Source organism: Nestor notabilis, unplaced genomic scaffold (assembly GCF_000696875.1).
Source record: "Nestor notabilis isolate BGI_N333 unplaced genomic scaffold, ASM69687v1 scaffold5460, whole genome shotgun sequence".
NCBI classification, from domain to species: Eukaryota; Metazoa; Chordata; class Aves; order Psittaciformes; family Psittacidae; genus Nestor; species Nestor notabilis.
Genome location: NW_009910540.1, coordinates 1 through 22,864, shown reverse-complemented (window position 1 = coordinate 22,864; position 22,864 = coordinate 1). Strand labels below are relative to the sequence as shown.

The 22,864-nt window shown below is 41.7% G+C and overlaps 1 protein-coding gene across 1 annotated transcript in view; it reads right to left on the bottom strand.

Annotated features, from left to right (window-relative positions):
• The window catches only part of LOC104402594 (chromosome unknown open reading frame, human C10orf76), a 118,482-nt gene extending 102,534 nt beyond the window's left edge, over window positions 1–15,948 (bottom strand). Inside the window, exons 1-12 of the mRNA XM_010010508.1 lie at window positions 15,847–15,948; window positions 15,071–15,127; window positions 14,789–14,935; window positions 13,549–13,656; window positions 12,336–12,428; window positions 11,389–11,463; window positions 10,629–10,715; window positions 5,129–5,185; window positions 4,079–4,122; window positions 2,514–2,574; window positions 1,462–1,508; window positions 697–772 (exon numbers count right to left, since the gene is read on the bottom strand). Coding sequence (XP_010008810.1) covers window positions 697–772; window positions 1,462–1,508; window positions 2,514–2,574; window positions 4,079–4,122; window positions 5,129–5,185; window positions 10,629–10,715; window positions 11,389–11,463; window positions 12,336–12,428; window positions 13,549–13,656; window positions 14,789–14,935; window positions 15,071–15,127; window positions 15,847–15,948 — 954 coding nt within the window. The remainder of the gene's footprint in view (window positions 1–696; window positions 773–1,461; window positions 1,509–2,513; window positions 2,575–4,078; window positions 4,123–5,128; window positions 5,186–10,628; window positions 10,716–11,388; window positions 11,464–12,335; window positions 12,429–13,548; window positions 13,657–14,788; window positions 14,936–15,070; window positions 15,128–15,846) is intronic.
• Window positions 15,949–22,864: the final 6,916 nt, after the last annotated feature.

Below are 22,864 nucleotides of genomic sequence, written 5' to 3'. Positions count from 1 at the left end.
CTCCCTGCCCTACTCTTTTCCCTGCCAAAGGCCTTTCGTCCCTCAGGGATATCTTGATCACGTATTACATAGAACTGAAAGAGCAGAAATCTCTCACAAGTGCTGAAAATGAATAACCTGGGAAAAGAGAGACAGGGAACCTCTGCAAATCAACCACCCATGGAACAGAAGCTTTCCTCAGAGGCAGTAGGTCTGCCTATCAGACCTCTTCCATCTCCACTACTGTCAGGAGTCCCCAATGGTCTCCTCCATCATGCCATGTTGTCTAGCCTGTGATGTATGGCTGCACTCAGAGGACCTGAAATAACTGGGAAAAGGTGTTAACTGTTTTGTTGACGCCATTTTTCTCACAGATTACCATCAGTACTTACAAACCAAGATTAAAAGCCTAAACCTGAAGGGTTTCCTAAACAAATCGGGCTATCCTTCAGTGGGAAAAATGGCTCATTCCAACGTGAGCTTTGCCCTCCAAACTTTACTCATTTTCTGGCAAGGGAGGAAGGCATTTCCTAAAACTGTAATAAACCCGGGTGCTGGCCTGCTTCTGATTTTTTGTGCTCATCTACACCTATGACAAGTATGCAGGGGCAGGGAGGGGGCAAGAAAACTTATGTTTTCACCAATTCCATTTCTGAGACTCTAATTTCAAAGACATGCACTTACAAAGAAATGGGCAAACATCCCACTGAAACTCACTTGTGCCAGAACTGTGATGAAATTCCGGTTTAAGTGAACGGCTTCATAGAGGGCCAGAAGGATTGCTTCATTTGTTCTGTGGAAAGGATACAGACAAAAGCACAGTTAGTTAAGGGCTAATGCCAGGTAAGAATCCCAAGAGCAAAGTTTTTCAGAAGCATGACCCATCTGAAAGCAGAAACTATTTTTTCAACTATTTAAAACTCTGCCTCTGCAATCCAGTTGTTCTGATTATTAGCAGTACTTAGCAATCCATAAAAATAGCTATTTTTAGAGCTCAACTACAGTTTTTCCTTTTGCTGAAGGCATCCCTTGTTGCTCAGTGTTTTCCCTTTAAAGCCCTTTATTTTAAGGGCAGAGGGTCATACAGATACCACAAACCCTCGTATTTATCGCTTCCCCCCCGATTTAGAAAACATTTTGTTGGGTACAAGAGTGCACAAACCACCACTCCCCATCTGCTGACTCCAACATGCCTATTATATGTTAAAAACACCTCAAAAAATCCACAGGTTTGTGGGTTGTTGGTTTTTTTTTTAATACACTTCATTACAAACAATTCAGCTGTGGCTCCTCCTGCTGCACCCTTCTCACTTCAGTAAGAATCCACTGTTTGCAGGGGTGTGGTACCATCTTAGTTACAAGAGAAATTGTCCCTCTAGTTTGCTTTGCTATATTAGAACAGTTCCATGAGGAAGTGGACGATGTTGACCCATGTAGTGAGTTGCCATTCACTGACTGCGTAACTGACATCTGTGCACTTACTGGACTGAGATCTTCTCATCAGCATCTGCTATGAACATGCTGCCCACCTATGGAAAGAAAGAGTATTGCATAGAAGGAATTTGTGTAAGCTATTAGACAAGAGAGAAGACATGGATTTAACTAGATCAGAAGAGCCCTGTGAGAGGTGTTGTCATCCAAGGCACACATGCAACTTACTTTCTAATACTAGTGAAATACAAATGGGAAACAGGATGAACATTTTATTTCACATTATCATCACAGACCAATGCTTCACTTCCCAAATCACTTTTGGGGGGGGAGGGGAGACAGGGCAGAGAGAACAACTGTATTTTGAATCCCAACCCAAATTAGTCTGTGATTCTGCACGAGGACAAAATAGATTATCTCCTATCTGCTTTCCCCAAAGTGGTAATGGTTTTACCAATGTCACTCCTGACAGACAACTGTCAACAGGAAATTTTCCTGCCAGGTAGATCTCAGACTACAGCAAAGCCAAACTGAACAAGGAGAACAGTGGATACTCTTAACAAGGAAGAAATTCACAACTGCCTTTGGAGGGTACCTCTCCAAAAACACAGATGCTGCCCATTGCAGAATCCAAACTTCCTTCACTAGTACAGTGTACCCAGGCTTGAGAAACAAGACAGTAAAGAAACAGATATCCAAAGCTAGTGACAGACCAGAATTTGCCACAAAAATATTCAGCTTCTCTGGTTTAGAGTACATCAGCAAAGCAGCAGCTTGCTTTTAAAAATAAGTAGCTGCTTAAAAGTGTCCAACACCTGTTTGTGGGGTTTTTTAATGAAGTCAACTAGAATGAAGAAGATGAACGAAAACAATTTCAATTATCAATGCCAGAATAGAGATCTCATTCTTTGAAAGAGCTCTCCCAGCCAGACAACACCACACTTCTCAGAACACATTTCAGCTGTATTTGATTTGGACTGGATCACTGCATCTCCTCCTCCTCCAGAACCCACCCCCCAAACTCAGTTTTGGAAACACCCTCCTGATGAACTTCTATGAAGGCACCTATTTTAAGAATAGAAAAACACTACTTCCTTGCTTACCATATTAGTTAGGGCTGAGAAGAAACCACTTTGGTGTTCCTCTTCCTTATCTTTGTATTGCCTGAACAAAAAAGATTACGAATGAAGCTTCAGGGTTAGAAATTAAACTAGGGTGATTTTATCTAAAGCCCTGCAATACAGTCTTATCTGATAAGGATACAGGACAAGAAAATTTCAATATTCACAAGCCCTTTCCAAGAAGTCACAAAAAGAGATGCAAAGGGTATTAATATATTTGCAAAATGCACAGAATTGAAGTGGGGTTGCTGAAACACATGAGACTGAACAATGCCTGTGCTCTTAGAGAGGATACATCCAACGGAGGCTAACACTGAAGAAAAATGACCAAGTGACTTAGGAAATTTTGTCCTGTACTGGCAACAGTAATGAACCACATGAACACACACAATCAGTAACCACAGAACAGTTTCAGTTCAATCATCTTCCACTACAGTCTAAAACAGTTGACCACCCTATGGCTAGCAGAAAACATGAGGACCATTATGGTTCATGGCATGATCCTGCTGATCCCACATTCCTGGAGTAAGCAAGAGTCTGGAACTTGAGTAAGTGAAGTCAACAAATAGGTTGGGTACCTCAGCTTTAAGCAAAGTTGATTCATTTGGCATTCAAATGGACCAGCAAAGCTCACATGGCCATTTATTGTGTCTTTCACACAGGAATCTGGTCACACACAATGCAACATGCAAAGAAAACTACTCTGAATATTTTGGGAAGAGGGAAAGAAAGAGCTAGGCAAAACAGGCCATAGTCTGAGACAGCTTGTCAGAATGAAGCAAGTTGGGCGGGTGAGGCTTTTCCTGCTTTACTCTAGTAATTTACCCTGTTAAATACATTTACATGGATTTGCTGATCTTGCAAGTCACCCACATAATAGCAGATCTTCTAAGGAATTAAAACATTTTTCTGGATACTTTGAGAATCCTACTGCACAAAAAAAATTAGCAGCCTTGGGTTGCTCAGGTGAAATTGCTTTAAGTTTCCAAATTTTTCTGAAGCACTTGCTTCCTAGGCAAGCTTATACATTTTGTGCTGTTGCTTATGTAACAGGCTGGGAACATGCTACCACAACTGCTGACTTTCTGCTCTTTCTTCAGAAGCAGTTAATGCTTTGCACCATTTGCAAGAGCATACATCCCCTAATCATCTTTGATCTGGCACATGGATAGCCCTGGATATATTTGATTGGTTTAGATTGTGTTTCAGTTAAGTCAATTTTCTAACAGACAAGTACTCAGCAAATCATTTACTTTTTCACTTGGGACTAAGATTTTGCACAAGGTTCATACCAAGGTAAAATCCATGATAGTAAAAGCATACAATAGTTATCTTCCCCTACAGCAAGGTCTCTCCTGAAGCACATCAGTCCAGCTGGTAGAGATGCATTTACACTTGCAATGACAGCAACAACTGAGCTGAAATAATCAAAGCATAAGACTAATCCCTGCCTCTCCAGGTGCATCAGGTGCTGTCACCAAAAAAGAGTCTGCAGAAATGTACAGCAAGTACCATGCACTGAAAAAACAGAGACAGTAAGGTTTTACCTGTTATACTCTGATAAAGCCTGGGCAATTACAAGTCCCATTCCCTGAGGGGCGGAAAAAAATAAAAAAATGTGATAAACAAATCTTTACATTACAAATCTCAATACAGGAAATCACATACCGAACACATGTAACAGTGTCCCCACCACGATAACCTACCATGCTATGAAGAATTTCCCCTGAAGCTGTTTCAACTATTAAGACATGCTATGATACAGAAAAGTATCATCGAATAAACAAGACCCCAAAATTTAAAGTTGAATATCTAATTACTAAGTTCAACAGAGAACATTTATTCTTCTTGGACCCCCAGACAGGGCTTACTCACTCAAGAAGCCTCAATAAAACAGCAAGAACTTCAGAAGGAAGCTGGTGTCAGAGGAAAGACATTCAAAAGTCCAAAAGAAAGGCCATAACACTAGTAACCATTTAACTTCTTCCAAACAGACTCTACCACTCCACAGCTCCTGATCACCCTTTCTCTGTCAAGCTCATTAACTCAGAAAAATTGTTCTCATGCTTTGGTTAGCATGGAGCTTGCTTTTTCACTTTGTGCCTGAAGAACAGTTTCTAAGTCCAGACCTCACAGCGTGCTGCCACTTTCTATCCAGGTCTGGATACAAAACTTAGTGGCTACCCAAAATATGTTGAAGGACTCTTGCCTCAAGGACCAGGTTCCACTGAGTTACAAGAACTGACCTGTGGACTTGTGCGATACAGCACTGGAAATGAGATCTCCTTTGGCATAAGCTATCTTGTGCCTCTCTGGCACATGACAGCAAACAGTGTATAGATAGCTCATAAATACATAATAGATCAACTTCAGCATATTCTTTGCTACCTAGCTTTTTAACCACCTCCACCATTTAACTGATGATCAAACTATTCAAACCATGAGATGCCTAACCTATTGCAACAGTGCAGTTAGGGCAGAATCCCACTGCTGTTCTTTACAGTAGCACTATTTCTAGACCTTCTTTCTACCAGACGCTATGATTGCATTCATTACACTAACACCAGCAGCACAGAGCAATCAAGTCAAATACTCACATTGAGGGTGGCCTCATCATCTACGATGGAGAGCTTCACAATGTAGGGATTCACTGACTGCTCAGCGTGGGGGAGAAGGAAAAAAGAAAACTGGCTTTAAGTTCAGCCTTCAGGAAAAAAACCCACTGTTATCTATCCAAGTTTACCCAACCACCTGGGAAGACTCTCTCTCCTGTCCCACAAAGCAGAATACGCATAAAGAAACAGGAGTCACAGTACACAGTAAGGCTGCTGTGCCTGGGACACCTCTTTATTGGCCCAGTCAGGCAGCCTCCCGATTTTATTGAGAAGAGAAGGAGTTTCTGCTCCTCCACTAGCTCATCTGTCAGCTTGAAAGTGGAGCAGCTGTCCTGCAAGCCTGTTATCTATGACACGCACACTGTTAGGCTGCAGGAACAAGCAGTGAAGCTGGGACTGAACATTAGCGTTCTGGTATCTCTCTCTGCAACACCTTGCAAAGATTACTTAAAGGCAGGAGGACCTAGGAAGGCATGACAATGCTGTAGACTCATCTACTGCTGGAGTTAGAGCTCAACACTTCAACAGTTTACACAAATGAGAGCTACAGGTCTCTGGAGAATATGAATTCCTTGAACTTAACCGAACGAAGCACACAGGCTCCATCTATAAAGGTAAGTCCTGATAATTTAGGAAGCATTTTAGATTAGCAATTTACACTTGTATTTCCTGGTTTATATGCATCAGTGCAAAACCAACAAAGTCACTTTGGAACCAGGACAGAGAAAAGTCTCTATCTATGCAGTAAGTCCAAAGCTGATCTGAAGAGTAAAACACAAAGTGTGTATCAGATGCCCTACAAGTTACATAGTTATCTGATTGATTTGTCCAGGGCTTGACAGCAAGTTACAAATAAGGCTCATCAGGAAACACCATGCTCTCAATTATTTGGTGCTTTGGAAGGATCTGGCTTTCTTTTTGGTTCAGAAAAGAAACGGGTCAGAACAAATCAAAGCTCAGGCAGTCTGTCAGTCTGCCTCCAGCAGCACGCAGCCCTGTCTGCTGCCTGAGAATAAGACAGAAAACTCACACAGAACCCATCTGCGCACAAAACATGCAAAGACATTTCCTTGAGGCTGGAGTAGAGGCTCCTACTGAGGAACAATATATGGTCATAGAATCATAGAATGGTTTGGGTTGGAAAGGATCTCAACATCATCTAGTTCCAACCCCCCTGCCATGTGCAGGGACACCTCACCCTCTCTGTACAGCCATGCTCCCTTTCAGAAATTAAATTTAGTCAGTACCAGTAAAGCACTCACAGGCTTCACAAATTTTCAATAAGAAATAGATTAAAATCTATCATTGTAAATATACCATAGTTTTGCTAATTTCTTTTGCTCTCCTTATACAACAAAGAGAAACTCTCCACACCACAGCTCACACACAGAAGAGTGGCCAGCCTGTGACTCACAACCAGTAAAAGTGATGGACTCCTTTCCAGACAATGAGCAGCAGGGCTATAATGGATTGGAGGCTGTAGGGTTATCCAAATTCCCAGATGTGGAGAATAAGCAAACTGGAAGATCCTACAGTGACTAGCACTACAAGGCTGCCCCAACACCTAGTCATACAATCCATCCCACCTCCAGCCTATGACCAACTCTGCACATTCCCACTGCCCATGACTTTCCAAGATGCATGCTCCATGTCTCCTGCCTCTTGGTAGCAGGATGTCATCAGTGCACAGCTGACAAGGGTCATGAAGCTGGCCTAGCTTGCTATAGATCTCTGCTCTCTATCTTTTCATTTCCATATCTGTAGAAGTTTGCTTAATAATTTCTGTCTGAAGTATTCCATTCCCCCAACACATGCTATGCCTCCTCCAGGCTTCCCTAACTCCTTAAGCTGCCGGCAGATGACTAACCACTGTAATTCACACACTGTATTACTCTACATGGGACAAAGCAGTTTCTAGTGCCTTTCAGTGTGCAAGTCTGTACAGTGTGATGAGAATATTTCCCGTGCTGCCCACAGGGTGTGTGGTTTGCTCCTCAAGGGCAAACGGTTCCAATTATTGTCTATGAGCATTAGTCTGCAAATCTACAACGAACATCAGCAACCTACAAGTTGTACAAGCACTCCTAAGACCACCCCATATTCCATGCTTCCCTATCCTAATTCCGCTGATTTAGAGTTCACTTCCCCTCTCACTGGGAATCACAGCAAAAGTTGTAAAAGTCTAAATTGTACCTGTCACTCCACAACATGCAGAAACATGTGACAGCCCTGAAAAGTGGTTGAAAAGCATTTTGAAAACTTTGAAGTGCATCAGTGAAGAGGTTACACAAACTTAAAAGTAGCTTCTGCCTCCATGTGCCTCCAGAAAGAACTCAAAACCATGATTCTCAGCTCTTCAGAGAACAGAGGTCCTTCCCTATCACTGCCAGCAGATAACAAAGACTATAGCATTAAGGTCCTGTTGTCAGTGATGAGGTACAGACAAAAAGCCCTGGAACCTGGGAATACTCAAGATGTCCTCCACAGACTACCCACCATTATCCCATATAAATGAAGGTGGAAGCTGCGGGGAAATCTATACAAGGTAATTTTAAAGCAATCCCCAGGTGAGACATGCCATGCAAAGTGAGTATTATATGAAGAAGCACACAGGTCTCGCAGAGAGAATGAGATCTCCTCCATGCCCCAAAAGGTATCTCTGCCTCCACCACAAACCTATGGGAATCAACTTTTTTTGGTATGAAAAGAATAAAGAAAAAAAAACCAAGCTAATTCCTAGTTAGATGCTTAACTTATCTTCACATCTGTAACACAAAGGCCAGAGTCCAGTCAAGACTTTTCTACGAAGGCTCATTAAGGATGATCCAGCAGCTTTGCTGTCAGTCCTGCTGAGGCCACCTCCTCTGCAGGCAAGCCATCTTGCAAGGAATTGGAGCTTTTTGTTAAAGAGGTTCATTTGAAACAATTTGAGCACCTTTTTTCCAATAAAAAAAGACCTATTTTCTGACTCTTCAAAGTTGAAAAGTGTCTCTTCAGCACCTGTAGTTGACCGTATCAAGGAGATAACTAACCATACACGAAGGGCTGTCAGATACACTATATGCTGTCAGACAAGCACACAGGGGGAAAATCCCATGTTTTGACTAATTCCTTCCAGCTCTGCCTAGCAAAAGGCAAAAGCTAGCAGACTGAACATGAGGCAAAGACATTTCCACCCAGATGTTACCAAGGCATCCAACTATTTAAAAGTCACTACCTGATTTTATGTCTTACCTTGCTATTCTAGCAGCCAGCCCTTAAAACATGGAGAAAGCGATCAGTCTTCCTCACAGCATTTTCTCCGTTTGGCAGACTTTTGTGTATGCTCAGCTTCACCATTTTCATGATATAGTCAATTATTTAGTTACTCCTTCATTTTTTTCTCACATAGTACCAAGGTAAAAATATTTTCCCTGAAATCAGGACTAGGATTAAAAAAACCCATAAAATATAGCTGAAGACTTGAATAACTATAGACTTGGAACACCTTTTGAAAAATCACTAGGTTTCAGATCAGAGACATCCCTTTAAAGGTTCCATGACATGTAGATCATTTTTACCCCTAGAACAGAAGTTAATGAGCAAGCCAAGATCTCAGCTACACTGGTAATGAAAATGTGGAAGAATATTCCCCAGGGAATTTGAGAGGATACTACAAAATATCCCAAAATATGAAAGCACTCCCTGATGAAAAACACACTGGTATTCACACTAAAGACAGAAACAAGCTCATAGCCAACTAACAAATTTTCAGCCTCATTAGATTTTCTTAAGCAGCTGGAAACACAATTTAGCAACCAGCATAGTTCAGAACAAAAGAGAACCTATCAGCTGCAGCACAGTTAACTAAACAGAGAACTCCAAACGATTTGAGGCATGAAAGTATGCTACAACACACTGACAACCAGGCAACCACCAAACTGACTCTAAGGGCCAAAGAATAGCAACTGAAAGTAGCAACTCTACTTAAGGACAAAGATTATGACTGCATTACTACAGTCTTTTCTTGTAACGCTGCTTACAAAGGACAGTGTCAGGCAGCTGTCATACAAAACCTTTCTTCAAGTTGTTTTCAACCTTGCCAGATGAACTGCTCAAGCTGAAATTACCCTTGCTACACATCTGCCTCAGGTTAGATTGTACTTTCTAAACATCAGCACAATTTCTGTTGGGTGCCCAGTTTGAAGACACGTAGGACAATGTTCTCCAAAGCACTCAATCCCAACTAAATACTCTGCAGAAAGCTACTGCAAAGAGCAGAGCACAGGTCTTACATACTCTCAGCAAGCTACCTTACTAAGGACATAAACTATAGCACACAGGAATCCACAGCTCATGGATGGGACTACACAGCTCTCCAACCTTTGACCAAAATGTTGCAATGAGACCTCCGGTCTTTCCAGTCTGCTCTCATCATTAACTCTACCCATATCATTCCCAACAGTTTCCCCTCATGGCCATATACCAAAACCAAACTCCAAGCTCCTGTTCCATGTTACCACAGCAGAGATTGCTGAACAGAATCTGTAACTCATTATTCTGACAACATTCACAGGAGTGAGAAATTAACATGGATTACTTTGACACTGAGTGTAGCTCCTGTCTTTGCCTGTTCTCTAGGTCTATTCATAATTCATAAAACAACATCTATTATAAAATCAGGTGGGTTTTGGAGCCTGCCCCCTCCTAGTAATTGTACTGAGGAAGGAGTATTCCATGACCTTCACATTTTTTGCCAATCCAAGGATATTAAGATACTCCTAATTATTGGGGGGAAAAAAAATAAGTAAAATTGATCATTAAAGGATCATGCCTCATTCAAAGAAAAGCCAGCAGGTGCTTTTTTGACATTAGATAAGTTTCTTTTTCCAGGTGACAAATAAGAGGGACAAAATGGGAATATACCACAACCACTTTAGGAAAAGGAAGATGAATAAAGTTTCTCAGAGAGGAATCAGACAAAGAAACAGAGACAGACTCCTGGAAATACTAGCTGTGATGTTTTAGTTCATTCTTTGGTAACAGTTTCTCCGGGTCTTCTGGAGACCTGTGCTCTTCCAGTCAGGTTCTGAATCACAAGTTCAGTCTGAAGCCCAAGATGACTGACAGCCCATTTTACTTTGGAGAGTGTGTACAACCTCACAGTCACACACACAAGGGCAAATACATGAGTTTGGCACAGTAGTAACTTCCAAAATGACCCTCCTCAGAATACTTTCCTGAAGGAAATGCAAATCCCCTATATAGTTTCCTTCAGGCTTTCACAAAGCGAGCTGTATGAAGATCACATACATTTGACTATACACATAGAGACAGATATAGTTAGCATAACGTGACTGTACTGCAAAACTTCTGTAGCTCTGATACCCTGATAAATATTACAGTGCGTACTGCTAAAAACTAAACTGTAGACTGCCTTAAGAATGCAGAGATGTGTGTATAAGAAAAAAGTGATGTTTCTGTTATGCAAAAGAATACCTACCTCATATTTTCTGTAGTTAACCAGCAAGGCAAGAAGGACAACAGCATCATAGCCATGTTCCCTGCGACTAAGTGGGCTGGACAGGATCTGGAATAAATAATCACACTGTTCTGTTCGGGCCTACCTCAAGAAGCTTGCAGTGACTCTGAATATGTGGCCATAAAATGTACATATAAAAGCAAATTATGCCTTAATGAAAGAGGATACTTAATGTTGCTTCCAAGAAGTTCTGCATACAGAGAAGCTTATTTATCACAGAAATAATTCACATAGACTTTCTATGTAAAAGGGGCAAATACATTTCTTCACAGCACTGGACAGTATCTCAGCACATCACCAACATTACCTGCGCAAGTTTTCTGGGTTCCCCCAAGCCCAGTTCTGCTTCTAAGAAGTATAATTTATTAAAGAGTAGAAAAACCCTCAACATACGCAGAATGGCTTTTGAAATAAAAGTTCCTCTGATACAGGACTTCCCTGTGAAATTAGCCCAGAAATCTGTTCAGCATCTATCTATGCACAAATGCCTCAAGTGAAAATACTTTAAATACTCGGTAGTGACTAAAAAGAGCAGACTAGAGTAAGAAGAGACAGAATTAAAAAAAAAATTATAAAAAAAAAATCTATGACTGAGCTATGAATGGAAGCAACACATAGTGCCAGTCAGCTATGCTGCACTGAAAAAGCTGAAAAGCAAATATATCACTGAAAGCTCTCACTATGGAATAAGAGCCCCTGCAGTAGAAGGAAGAAGCCTTACCTGTAAAATAGCTTCAAATATGCTGTTAATCATGACATACTCCAGGATGGTGTTCTGGCTGATGTTATCTGTCACCTGAGTACAAACAAAAGTTTTAAAATCTCACACGAAGCCTTCCATGCTGCTGTAGCTGCCTCTGGCACACACTAGGAACAGAAGAGTTCTGCTACCAGATGGACACATTTATCCAGAATCTCACACTTAGTCAGCAAGTCAAGGTGTGACTCGCAGTAGAGCTAGACATGAAGTAAAAGAAATCTGTCCTGCCTCCCACCCCTCTCTGGCAAGACGCATGACCCACTTACTAAGAGCTCCCCCTTTCCTCTACAGATTGCTATTTTACACAGCTGCACAACAGCCATCAGCAGCTGAAGCAGGCTGCTACACAGGAGGCAGAGAATGAAAAAACAGGGTGCATATGGTCCACTGAGCACTTTCCCATCATGCAGAGTGCAGTGAAGTCTTCCCACACACTCAATTATCTCTTATCACAGCCAAAATAGTCCACAGTCGACCATATCCAAGAGATGATGAGTGGTCATTTGTTCCACCTTCCTCATTCTTCATATTTTCACTGCACTTGTCTACTCCACACTTCCTGTCTTTCCTCAACCCCTCTCCTCTGCTCTCTTTCCCCTTTATCTAAGACTTCTTAAATATCCTTTTCCCCAGAAAAATAAATCCTGTGAATCCAACTAACACCTCCTCCTGTGTCTCCCCTTTCACCCCAGTTGGCACCTATCTTACGAGTTGACAACAATTCGCTAGTCTGTATTGGCATCATGTTTAGATGCATATTCTGGGCTGCCTCATGTTTTCATTCACAATTTCTTTCCCCTTCTTAAGCTTCACACTGCAGCATTCTGCTCAAGTTTTGAGGCAGTTCCATCCCTCAAGATGTGGCTTACATAAGCTTTTAAGTTATTATATAGCTGGTATTTATTTACCGTCACCAAGCAGAGAAGTAGCTTCAGACACAAGCTTTTAAGGCTTTCAGAACCTTCTGCACAGAGGAGTGAGTCCAAGCTCTCCATCAGATTCTAAAGAAGAAGAATCATATTATTTAGAAGTAATGTTTAAAATTATTTGAAATATTTGTTATAAAAAGCTTTTGGGGAGATTCAAATACAAGAGCATCAATATACAGCCATGTTATTCCAGAATCGATAATTAAGCCATTCCTCCTGTTACACAGGCCATATTCACACTGCTGGTTCTCAGAACTCTTTTGTGTTAACTACATTTTAATGATTACAGTCATAACATCATGATCATTTTCCAAGAGTTTTCTCTAGATGCATGAGAGATTTTTGTACACATGTAACAATTGTATACACAAAGTAATTCTGAGTTCTACAGCTGTCATCCTCCTTTTTGTTTGCAAGACAGTAATAGCAGTGCTTTCTTTTTTCAATATTCCATTTTACTTACAGGCAACATGAGATTTTTTGTAAGCAGCACATCTCCAATTTAATAGCACACATATTAGTTATGATTAAAACTAGATATCATATAGCTGTTTTACAAATACTAAAAAATAATTGGTTTCTAAATACTAAGTCACAGGTAATACAGTTATTCTTACAGGAAAAATGTAGTTCTGACAGGCAAGTTACTACTTAGTATTTCCCTAAATGTACTACTATTTGTAGAGATATGAAAAATTACTACTTTTTGCCAAGGTGAAATATACAACAGGATTTCAGCTTTATCAGCTATTGCTTTGTCATTTCCCAAACCCTCAACATCTTTACAGAAAGGAGGATCAAGTAAGTTTAAAATGGTACATGTGCTGATGGAAATGTGAAATGGAACACAGGATATCACTATCAGCTAAAAATTAAGCACAAGGTATGAGGTTTAATACTAGGTACTAATAGCCTGTGACAGCCTTTTCTGGCCTTAAGATTTCTTAACAGCAGTGACTGCACACCTGGAACTAAAGAAAAAGTGCTCTGTTAAATTACTACAAACATGGGGACCCCGACTGTCCTTTTGCCTTTATGTGGCACATAAAGAACTTCAGGATGGCTGTTTTTAATAAGTGGCTGGACTATTTCCCTCAAAAGCTGTACCTTGGTAGACACGCCTGTTTACAATTCACTGCCCCTGCAACATGGCTGCTGTGCAAACTCTTTCTCTACATTGCCAGGGCCTCACCTTCATACACAGCTCTGCCTTATCAAAACCCACAAGCATGTTGATGATGTCAAACCCAGAAGTGGATTTGTTCTTCTGATGGACACCCCGAATTAATGCACACAATGTCTGCAAAAATGGAAAAACAAATACAGGATGAGACATAAGGCAACACTTACAACTCAATAGCAAAACCTGCCCTTAGACCTGGCACTGGCAAACTTTTGGTCACCATGGTCACTCTCAATAAAAGATTGCTTAAGGAAGTTTTGGCTTCAGGATCACTTTCAACATACAGAGTCTGATTAAGGGAACACTCTCCCAGCTCAAGCTCAGGATGTGTTATCTATTCCCTAGTTACACTTACACAGCAAGACTGTACAATTGAGACCTGGCCTACCTTTTGCAAAGAGCCCAAATACAGGTTTTGGAATTCAGGACTGGGCTAGACTGTCTGTGTAGCTATAACTACAATATTTAATAGCATCTTTCCAAATTAATGATACAATGTAAGATTGTATGTCAGACGTGTAAATGTTTTAAATCAGTTTTCTCCAGCTTACTGCATGTTCCATATCTCCCATAGATGACTTCCTCCAAACCTAAAATACATATCCTGTACTTCTACAGCTGAGAGAAGCTGAGACAAATGCATTCACCAAACTGTAAGAATCAGCCTGTGAACTAATTACATCAATCATCAAGACTGAGAGGAGTATCCCACACAAGACACAGGGTGACATAGCTTTGGTGAGGAGCAACCTGCAGGAAAATGGCTATTAATTCTGCATCACAACTCTTCAGAGCTTCCAATTAGGAACTATCCAACAGGGAAAGCGCCCTGTCTGAATTTCACACTAACTTCTCCAGATCTTTATTTCATTTTTGACCCATATGGAAATTCAAAAAGGGGGCTCAAATGAGGGAGAACAGGCAAAAGTAGAATACAGACAAAGCTACAGAGTACTTGTGAGCCCCCAGACTGGCAGCCTGCAAGTGAACAAGCCCCTTTTGTCCTCCCATTGCCACCCGCTTGATCCTGCATCACCACATCCTCTTGAATTCTGAAACAAGCTATTGTTCTTCAAAGACTAGAGACTATGAATGTTTGTAACCTCCACAAACAGTAAGTACCTACTGCTCCGTAGATACCATTTCTCCTCAGAAGCAAAGAAATGAGCACAAGATGTCTGACATGAGTAGCGAATATATTGCCTCATCAGAAGCAGAAGAGAGTATTCCCTATCTCTCAGTGTGGTACCTGTAATGCATTGACCACTCTGATTGGGTGCTCCTCACCCAGTGCCTGGATGCAGTGCTGAAACAAGCAGTTGATGTTATCTTTTATCTTCATTAACTCTTCCCCATCCAGAGCCTCCAGCTTGCCTTCTAGATATTCCAAGTTGACCTGTCAGGTTAAGAATCAGTTCATGCATGTTACACAACCACTAACACCTTAGAAATGCAAGTCCTTGCACTGACAGCCTGCCACTTCATAGGCAGAACAGCAGCAGCAAATCAGGGGATGCTCAATTCCTGTTACCTTCATGAGAAACAGCTCCTCCCAAAATCTAGGGTTGCATTTACTGGGGTCCTCTGTCTGAAAGAAAAAAGAACACCCATGAGAACAAACAAGAAGAAATCTTTCAGGTAAAATGTAAAGAAAATCATTATCATGAGTAGCTCAGAGTCAGCATCATTCCACTGGATAACCAAGTGTTCCCAAATATAGTATTCTGTCTACACAGATTCCCAGAAACAGAAGCAACTCTGAATTGGGATGTCTCTGTTTATTTTCTGGATTATATTTTTGAGAATACTTGAAAAGCCATAACTTCCTGCAGATCACAAATGGTCCTGGTAGACAAAGGGACAAGGTGACAGTAAGGAAGAGAACAACAAAGAGCTCTGCACGACAGTAGGAAAGCCTGAAGCATATAGGACAAGGAGTAATGAGTTCAAACTTAAAAAAGGGAAGTTCAGGTTAGATATAAGGAAGTTCTTTACTGTGAGGGTGGTGAGGCACTGGAATGGGTTGCCCAAAGAAGTGGTAAATGCTCCATCCCTGGCAGTGTTCAAAGCCAGGCTGGACAGAGCCTTGGGCAACATGGTCTAGGGTGAGGTGTCCCTGCTTATGGCAAGGGGTTTGGAACTAGTTGATCTTAAGGTCCTTTTCCAATCCAAACCATTCTATCACTCTATGCACCTATAGCAACTCTTACCTTGGGAAAAGAATCCACCATACAAAGCACTCAGCACAAACTAAACCAAGAAAATTTAACACAACTCTTTAGAAAGAAGATATGCTCAGGTCCTTACCGTGAAAATCTCATCATACATCAACACAACTTTCTCCTTCAATGGCTTCTTGGAGGCTGAAGATTTCCGGAGCAGCCCACCTTTCTTCTCTGTTTGGGCCATGCTATATACCTTGAAGGCAAGAACAGACAAAAAAGGCTAAGGAAACTTGAACTTTTCTTCAAGGCACATCTGGCCTGCCTCAACCATGAAAGGCTTTTTCACTGCACTGGAACACTAACAGTCTCTCACAAGCTGAAAGTTGGGGCTTTTGTATCTATAGAAGATAAGGAATCAGATCAAAGGTCCCACCTAGTCCTATATCCCATTTCAAAGAAACATGTAAAAGTTCAGACACAAGCAGATACAGAATAAGCTCCTTATGAACAAGTTTTCTTAATTCTTCTCTGATAGAAGCTGATTCATGATCCAGACCAATGCAGTTTACATCTAGAGAAGTATGTATTTTTCAATCTTATTGCATGAACTGTGATACTTGTTATCAAATGGATACCCAGTCCTTCTGGCCAAGCCTCAAGGACATCTAGTGACAAAAAAAAGCTCCTGAAACTGTTTGAAAATGTCTTCTCTTATCTGTTTAATTTGCTGCCTAGCAAAGCACTCCAAATTCTGCTTTTGCACTCTGAGGCGCCACCTAACACTAGGAAACATTTGGCTGTAAAGCCTCCCTAAAGCACTCCTGCCACCCCTACTCATCCCTACCTCTGCACCTTGGCATCCCTCAGCTGTGCCAGCTACTCTGCAAAACAAGCCAGAGAAGAACCCCAGCCTCAAAAGCATCACATGTGGTTCAGTCTGGGAAGGAGGATGGAGGAACATAAAAAAGCTTTGCATTGAATTATTTATTTATTTTTAAACTAGATTGATTTCCTGATCCATCTGATAGCAGAGGGTTTTCTAGAAACACAAACAGACCTTACTACAGTTAATCGGTGTCTCATGCTCACTGGTTATCCTCTTAAAGAAGAGGGAAAAAAAAGGAAGTATCACTATTACAAAATGAACTGATACAAAAAAAGTAACAGCCATAGCTCTGTAGTCCTGAACCTTCTGTGACAGTCAACCCATTGCAGGGGCTGAGAGTCAGAATGTGTGACTTGCCCTCTACTCTCAACCTCATGTCTGATACTACAAAGCACATCACCACTCTGACCTTGCAAGTATTTGTCTGTAATCACATTTTTCTGGCAAGCATCACAGCTTTAGCACTGCTCTAACCTCCTTTATCACTGCAGCACTGCCAGAGGTACTTAGCAGAAAGGGAATGCCATTCCTTCTCATATCCTTGCACTCCCAACCTTTCTCCCATACCTCCAAAGGTAATTACACACATGGCAGTAGCAAACCTCAGGCAGATGCTTGACTGAAGTCATGCTCCAGAAAAACATGGGCAGACTCTTGTGGCAGCTGCACTCAGCCATGCTAAATTATGCATAGAGAGCCAAGTTCACTGCAGCATATAAGACCCCAGAGCTTTCTGAGCTGTCAGCCATGGAGGTAGCTTTGATTTAGCTTCCATCCCAGACTGCCTGAACCCCTTCCTCAACCACAGCATGTTTAGATCTGTCTTTCCCTCAAAAAGCAAGTTCCAGCAACTACTGAATACCACCCATTCAAGATCTCTTCTACATTCTTTCCACTGGAGCCAGCATTTGACAGTCTTAAGCTACAGCTATGTTCTCAACTAGGACTCTCAGCTCCCAGAGTCAGTTTACTCACCCACATCCCCTGAACCATAAATCTCAGTTCCAAGTGGCAGGAAAACATCTTTGGTCCTGGAGAAACAATGCTATTGCAAAAGACCCTACCCCAGATGTGAAGGGAAGGAGCTTTGCCTGGAAGGGAAAGCAAAGGGTAGGAGAGAGAGCAGCAGATCTCACACCTGAAAAGCTGGGATTTATAAAGGTGGAAAGGTCTTCTGTCTTCCCACTAGAATGGGAATACAAACAGCTGGCTGAGGGCTAGTATGTATGCTTGAGGCTGTGATGGAAACAGCCCCAAGACACACTGACAGAAGAAAGCTTAGCAACTACTGCAACATAATCTTCTGTAAATATAGAAATTATTCCTGTAGCCTGTAGGTCTATATATCCAATTAAGATAGAAAAAGGTCTCAGTCCAACAAATGAAAAAGAAAACATTATTCAATCATCTTGATAGCTTCTCTTTTACAGACTTGGCATTATTTTTAAACTGTCATGGGAAACAAGACATTATTCTAATTAGAAACATAATTGGAAACGGAGAGGAATCTATTAAAACCCAAATCAAGAATGATGTCACTTTTAGCCTAGCAATACAAATCTTACCCCAGATTGCACAAAACCATTTCCCAACTAGAATTGTAAGTTTCTGAACCTAGAGCAGCTGCCAGCCCCAGCATACAAACACATCCATCACCATGCTTCTAATTGAATTACAGCTAACGAATAACAGTGTCAAAACTAATAAACTCTCAGTGCTTCTAGGTCAGCGTTTTCACATCAAACGTGTACATGAATGGGAGAGGATCAATACACTCTGCTTAGTGCCTGAACTTTGAGAGCTGCATTTTAACACTTTTCCTACATTTCCAGAAAGACAGAAAAATCTAAATCCCGCAAGACACAAAGGCTTGATGCTGGGAGAGCATCAGAGGGATTGCATGATTATGTGAGATTTCTAGTCTCTGTCAAAATGGGACTTGGGATTCATTTTCTCTCAACGAAAGCTGCACAGCGCACGTACAAAGCAGACTGCTAGAGGCAAGGATTAAATAATGTTCTTGTTTATAATTTGCTGTTCTACAAATGAGCTTATGGAGGAGCAAGGGGAGAAAAGTGAAAGTCACTTTTCATGCCAACGCTTTATTAGGCTGTGCTTGTTTCATGACCTATAATGATCAGGCCGTACAAATGGCTTTTTCTTTTCACTTTAGGCAATTACATTTTCTAGATGTCATAAAGACAGAAACAGGAAACTAAATTTTGCTAATGAGGACCTTCTAGACAGCTGCAGAAAACACTAGTTAAATGCACAAAACATAAGTTGTAGAAATGTCAAATTATCAGGACGCTGTGACAGCTTATGAAAACAAGGACACTGAATATAGTTAACAATTATCCTTTAAATGGATCACATTTAAAAATCATCGGTGCATTTTCCAGATTTGAGGTTCAAATGGGTAATTTGTTCTGTCAATGGGTCAGTCCCATTAACACATGCTGTTAAACTAATCCTGCTGTAGTCACTGATTGCACAGGAGAACTACCCCTCAGGGCTAAAAGAAGCACACACCTCTGGATTCTTAGAACAGCAAGTACTTTGCTGCGCAGCAGCAGATCCGAGATGCTTCATCTGGAACTAGAAGAAACCTCAACAGAGCATGAGTCCTGGCAGCTCAAAGGCAGGAAGATAAAAGCCATGACAGACAGAAGTTCAGGCAGACTCTTGCTTTATCTATTATCGATCCCAGGATCAGCTGATCCAGTCAGGAAGAAAGGGATGAGCACATCCAACCATCCACCTTGTATCCATTTTACTCCTGAACTCATAGCATGTTCCAACCAAACATGTGACATTCTGATGAACACATCTCTGTTAGCTTCTCATTAGAATATCTGCAGAAAAAAAAATGAACCTAACATTTAGAGTCTGAGGTTTACTCAGATACGTGCACATTGAAAACTGTGGCTGCTCCACATTGACACTCAGCTCCTGTACAGAATCATTATTCCTTGGATCATCGTACAACAGCAAAAATACTACTGTAGAGAATATAACACTAATGCGCATCTACACTCTAATGACATCAGGACCCAAAACTTCTAACTTCTGTAATCTTGCATGCAGCACATCAAGCACTGTATTTTGCATTGAACTGCCCCATCTAACAAACCTGGAAGGCTTCAGGATTACAGATGTGTATACACAACCCCCACACAACCAAACATGAATATGCAGGGTTTCTGTCAGTTTGGACCCCTCAAAAAATATACTGTAACACTTCTTAGCTAAATAAAAAGCAAACAAACATTTTCACATATTGACTTACTTGGCAAACCATTTATTTCCTGTCTGGAAAAGGTAGTGTCAATTATGTGATATATATTAGCTGGTTAATGCCAAAGCCCTAGACCTCAATCAATATTTGTAAAGACTCTGAATAAGAACTGAGACACTTTTGCTTTTAGAATCCCATATCCCTTGACTTGCCACTGTTGCTAAGATTGGACTTGCTTAAATATTTCAAGTAATTGTCACCACCACCAATTTCATGCACTTGGGACCCAGCGTGATCACGCTTTGCCTTTCAAGGGTTTTTGTGGGTATATCACTCAAGTCTAAAGGAAAGTTGCTCAAAAATTATCTCAATCGTGCAAGAGACAGGGATTAACCCCTACTGAAAAATTAACCTACAGCTTCTAAAAGCAACATGTTATAAGCCAAGTAGTCATTAAAACTCTTCAGTGAAGATCCAGGAAAAGCTTGCATTTAATCCACATGGTGTGTCTGCAGAGCTGATATTGGACCTGAGCAACAGGCAGTTAAAGATGGATTCCAGCACTCGTTCATCACTGGAAGCAACAGACAATCTGAAACCAGCACAAGCCAGTGACTTGACCCAGTTCAAGCTCCAGTATTAAAACCCCCAGGACCAACCAGGAGCACTCTGGCAAACCACTGGTGAAAACAGGGAGAAGGGGAACACACTGGGCTAGACTTAGGTCATGGCTTTAGCAACTTTCATAAGCAAATACCTGCTATAAGCCCTTTTGGAGCTTATTCCCCACCAACTCCTGCGTTGGTGGTTACGGTTTGTGCTAATACATCCACATTGCTTGTATGTTTCATCCATTCTTTACAGCCTTATTTGTATATTGTCCATTGGAATGAAAACTGCTCATACTGTACCTTCCTTTACATATTACAACAAGGTGTCCAACCCACCAACAATTTTTTTGGAAAGAGTACCCCTGACAGCACACAAGCCTGGGATCCACCAGGCAGAATTTCCAGGTGCCTTCATGCAGTATGTAATGAGAAATACACTCTGTGGGTGTGCTGTGCTGATGACAAAAACCACATAGATCCCACTTCTTTTTCTGCAGTACCAAGCAAGATAACCTTCAGCATAGTCCCATCATCTGCATTTTTACTATCAAGTCCATCCATCCCGCTCAGAGCAGGAACGGTGTATATGCTTCTATACAGTACAATCTGAAATTACACCAAAACTGACCATTTCTCCCCCTTAAAAAACAGGAAAAGCATCTTCTTAATGCAGATACAGGCACAGACTACCTCTCACTATACCTGCTTTAGCAATGATATAAAAGATTAACATCAAAGCCACATTTTTAACACTCCATCCATAACTGCCTTTCATTTCTATCTGTGCAGTTAAAATAACACCCAATCCACCAGCTTTACACCATCAACTAGTTAAGTTTCTTCCTGTCAAGTCCATCTAGACCAGCATCACGTGCTTCCACCTCCATCTGTTCATACCATTTTTCCCAAATTAATTTTTTCATTTAATCACACTTCCCTTCCATATTCCTGGCTCCCAGCTTTATTGTGTCAGAAAGTCTCTCTGGGTTTTCACTTTTTCAGCCCTTCAAAGCCACCCCGCCTAGTCTACCATGAAATATTTCGCACTGCCTCTACACTCCCACCTAAAAGCTCACGCCACTCCGAGACCTTTTAAGCTGTCTTCCTTCTGAAGAAGGACATTCTTCCTGTAACCTTCCCCTGTCCCTTTTCCCATGGCTTCAGCTGTTGGTGTGGATCCAAGGCCCATGCTGAATACAGCGCAGCTGCATGACCTTGGCTCCCGACTTCTGAAGAAGCTGCTATGTTCTCAGAAGCTGCACAGTAGAGCCACGCTAAGATAAGAAAAGTATTGCTGCTGAGAGCTAACGTTCTTGAGATATGGGCCATTAGCAGCACCAAGTACTCAGGAGGAAAAACACAAACATAAAAAGGTGTAAGCCCTAAAACAAAACAGCAAAAAAAAAAAAACCCCAAGAAAAACCAACATCCCCTTCCCCCTTTAAAAATCCAGCAGGGAGCCAGAATATTGCAACCCAGCAACTCTGAGCAGTGGTGACTGACCCTTCCCTTCCTGAGGGGTGTCTGCATGGCTGGCTGGTGCTTTAGCAATGGTGGTGAGCTGATGAATGCTTAGCCTAGCAGCTTATTAAAGCCCCACTGCTTCTTTTCTGCATTCTAGCCAACAACTGTGTAACATTTTTATGTTATATATTCCCTGTCTGCAGAGTCCCTTTGTACACTGCAAAAGGAGCCCTAAACGACATAGAGGATAAAGTTATTATTATTGTTAAACCAACCTGATGTCCCTTTTTCCCCCTCTGAAATTCCTCTTCAAAATTTCTGTCACACTTCCTGCTGGAGCTCAGCCAGCTGGTGAGCTGCAATCACCACATATTGCAATGATCCAAATTATCTTGTCACTTTGCATATTCCACCCACCTGCTCAGCCCTAGCTGGCTCTCATCATGCATTCAGGCTGCAGTCCCTGCTTCAGAGCAAACTTTCTTACAGTGGCATATGCAACAGGGTTCTGATTGAGGCTGAGAGCGAGCTCACGTAGCAAGCTGCCTCTGCTTTCAGCATGACAGACGTAAATTTCCACTCCGTTTCTGTTGTTTACTGCTCCGCTTTGCTTTGCCAGTACAAGCACTTGTAGGGCCGTGAGGTAAACCGGATAATTAGAATAATGATCAAATGCTATGCCCCGCTCATGGTTTTTCTAGAGTTACCTTGAGGCCGGCCAGCTAGCACACTCGAAGGCCTGGTCGACTCCAGCCGACCTGCGAGGCCTTCTCGGGCCGGGCCGTCCCTCACTGCAGGCACCCGGGGGCACTTACCGGGGCAGCGGAGCGGTAACGCGTTGTTACTGCGAGCAGCAACACCGCAGGCAGGCGGGGAAAGGAGCGGCAGCTTCTGCAGCGACAGACTCGTGTAGAATCCTAGAATCGACTAGGCTGGAAAAGACCTTCAAGTCCAGCCATCG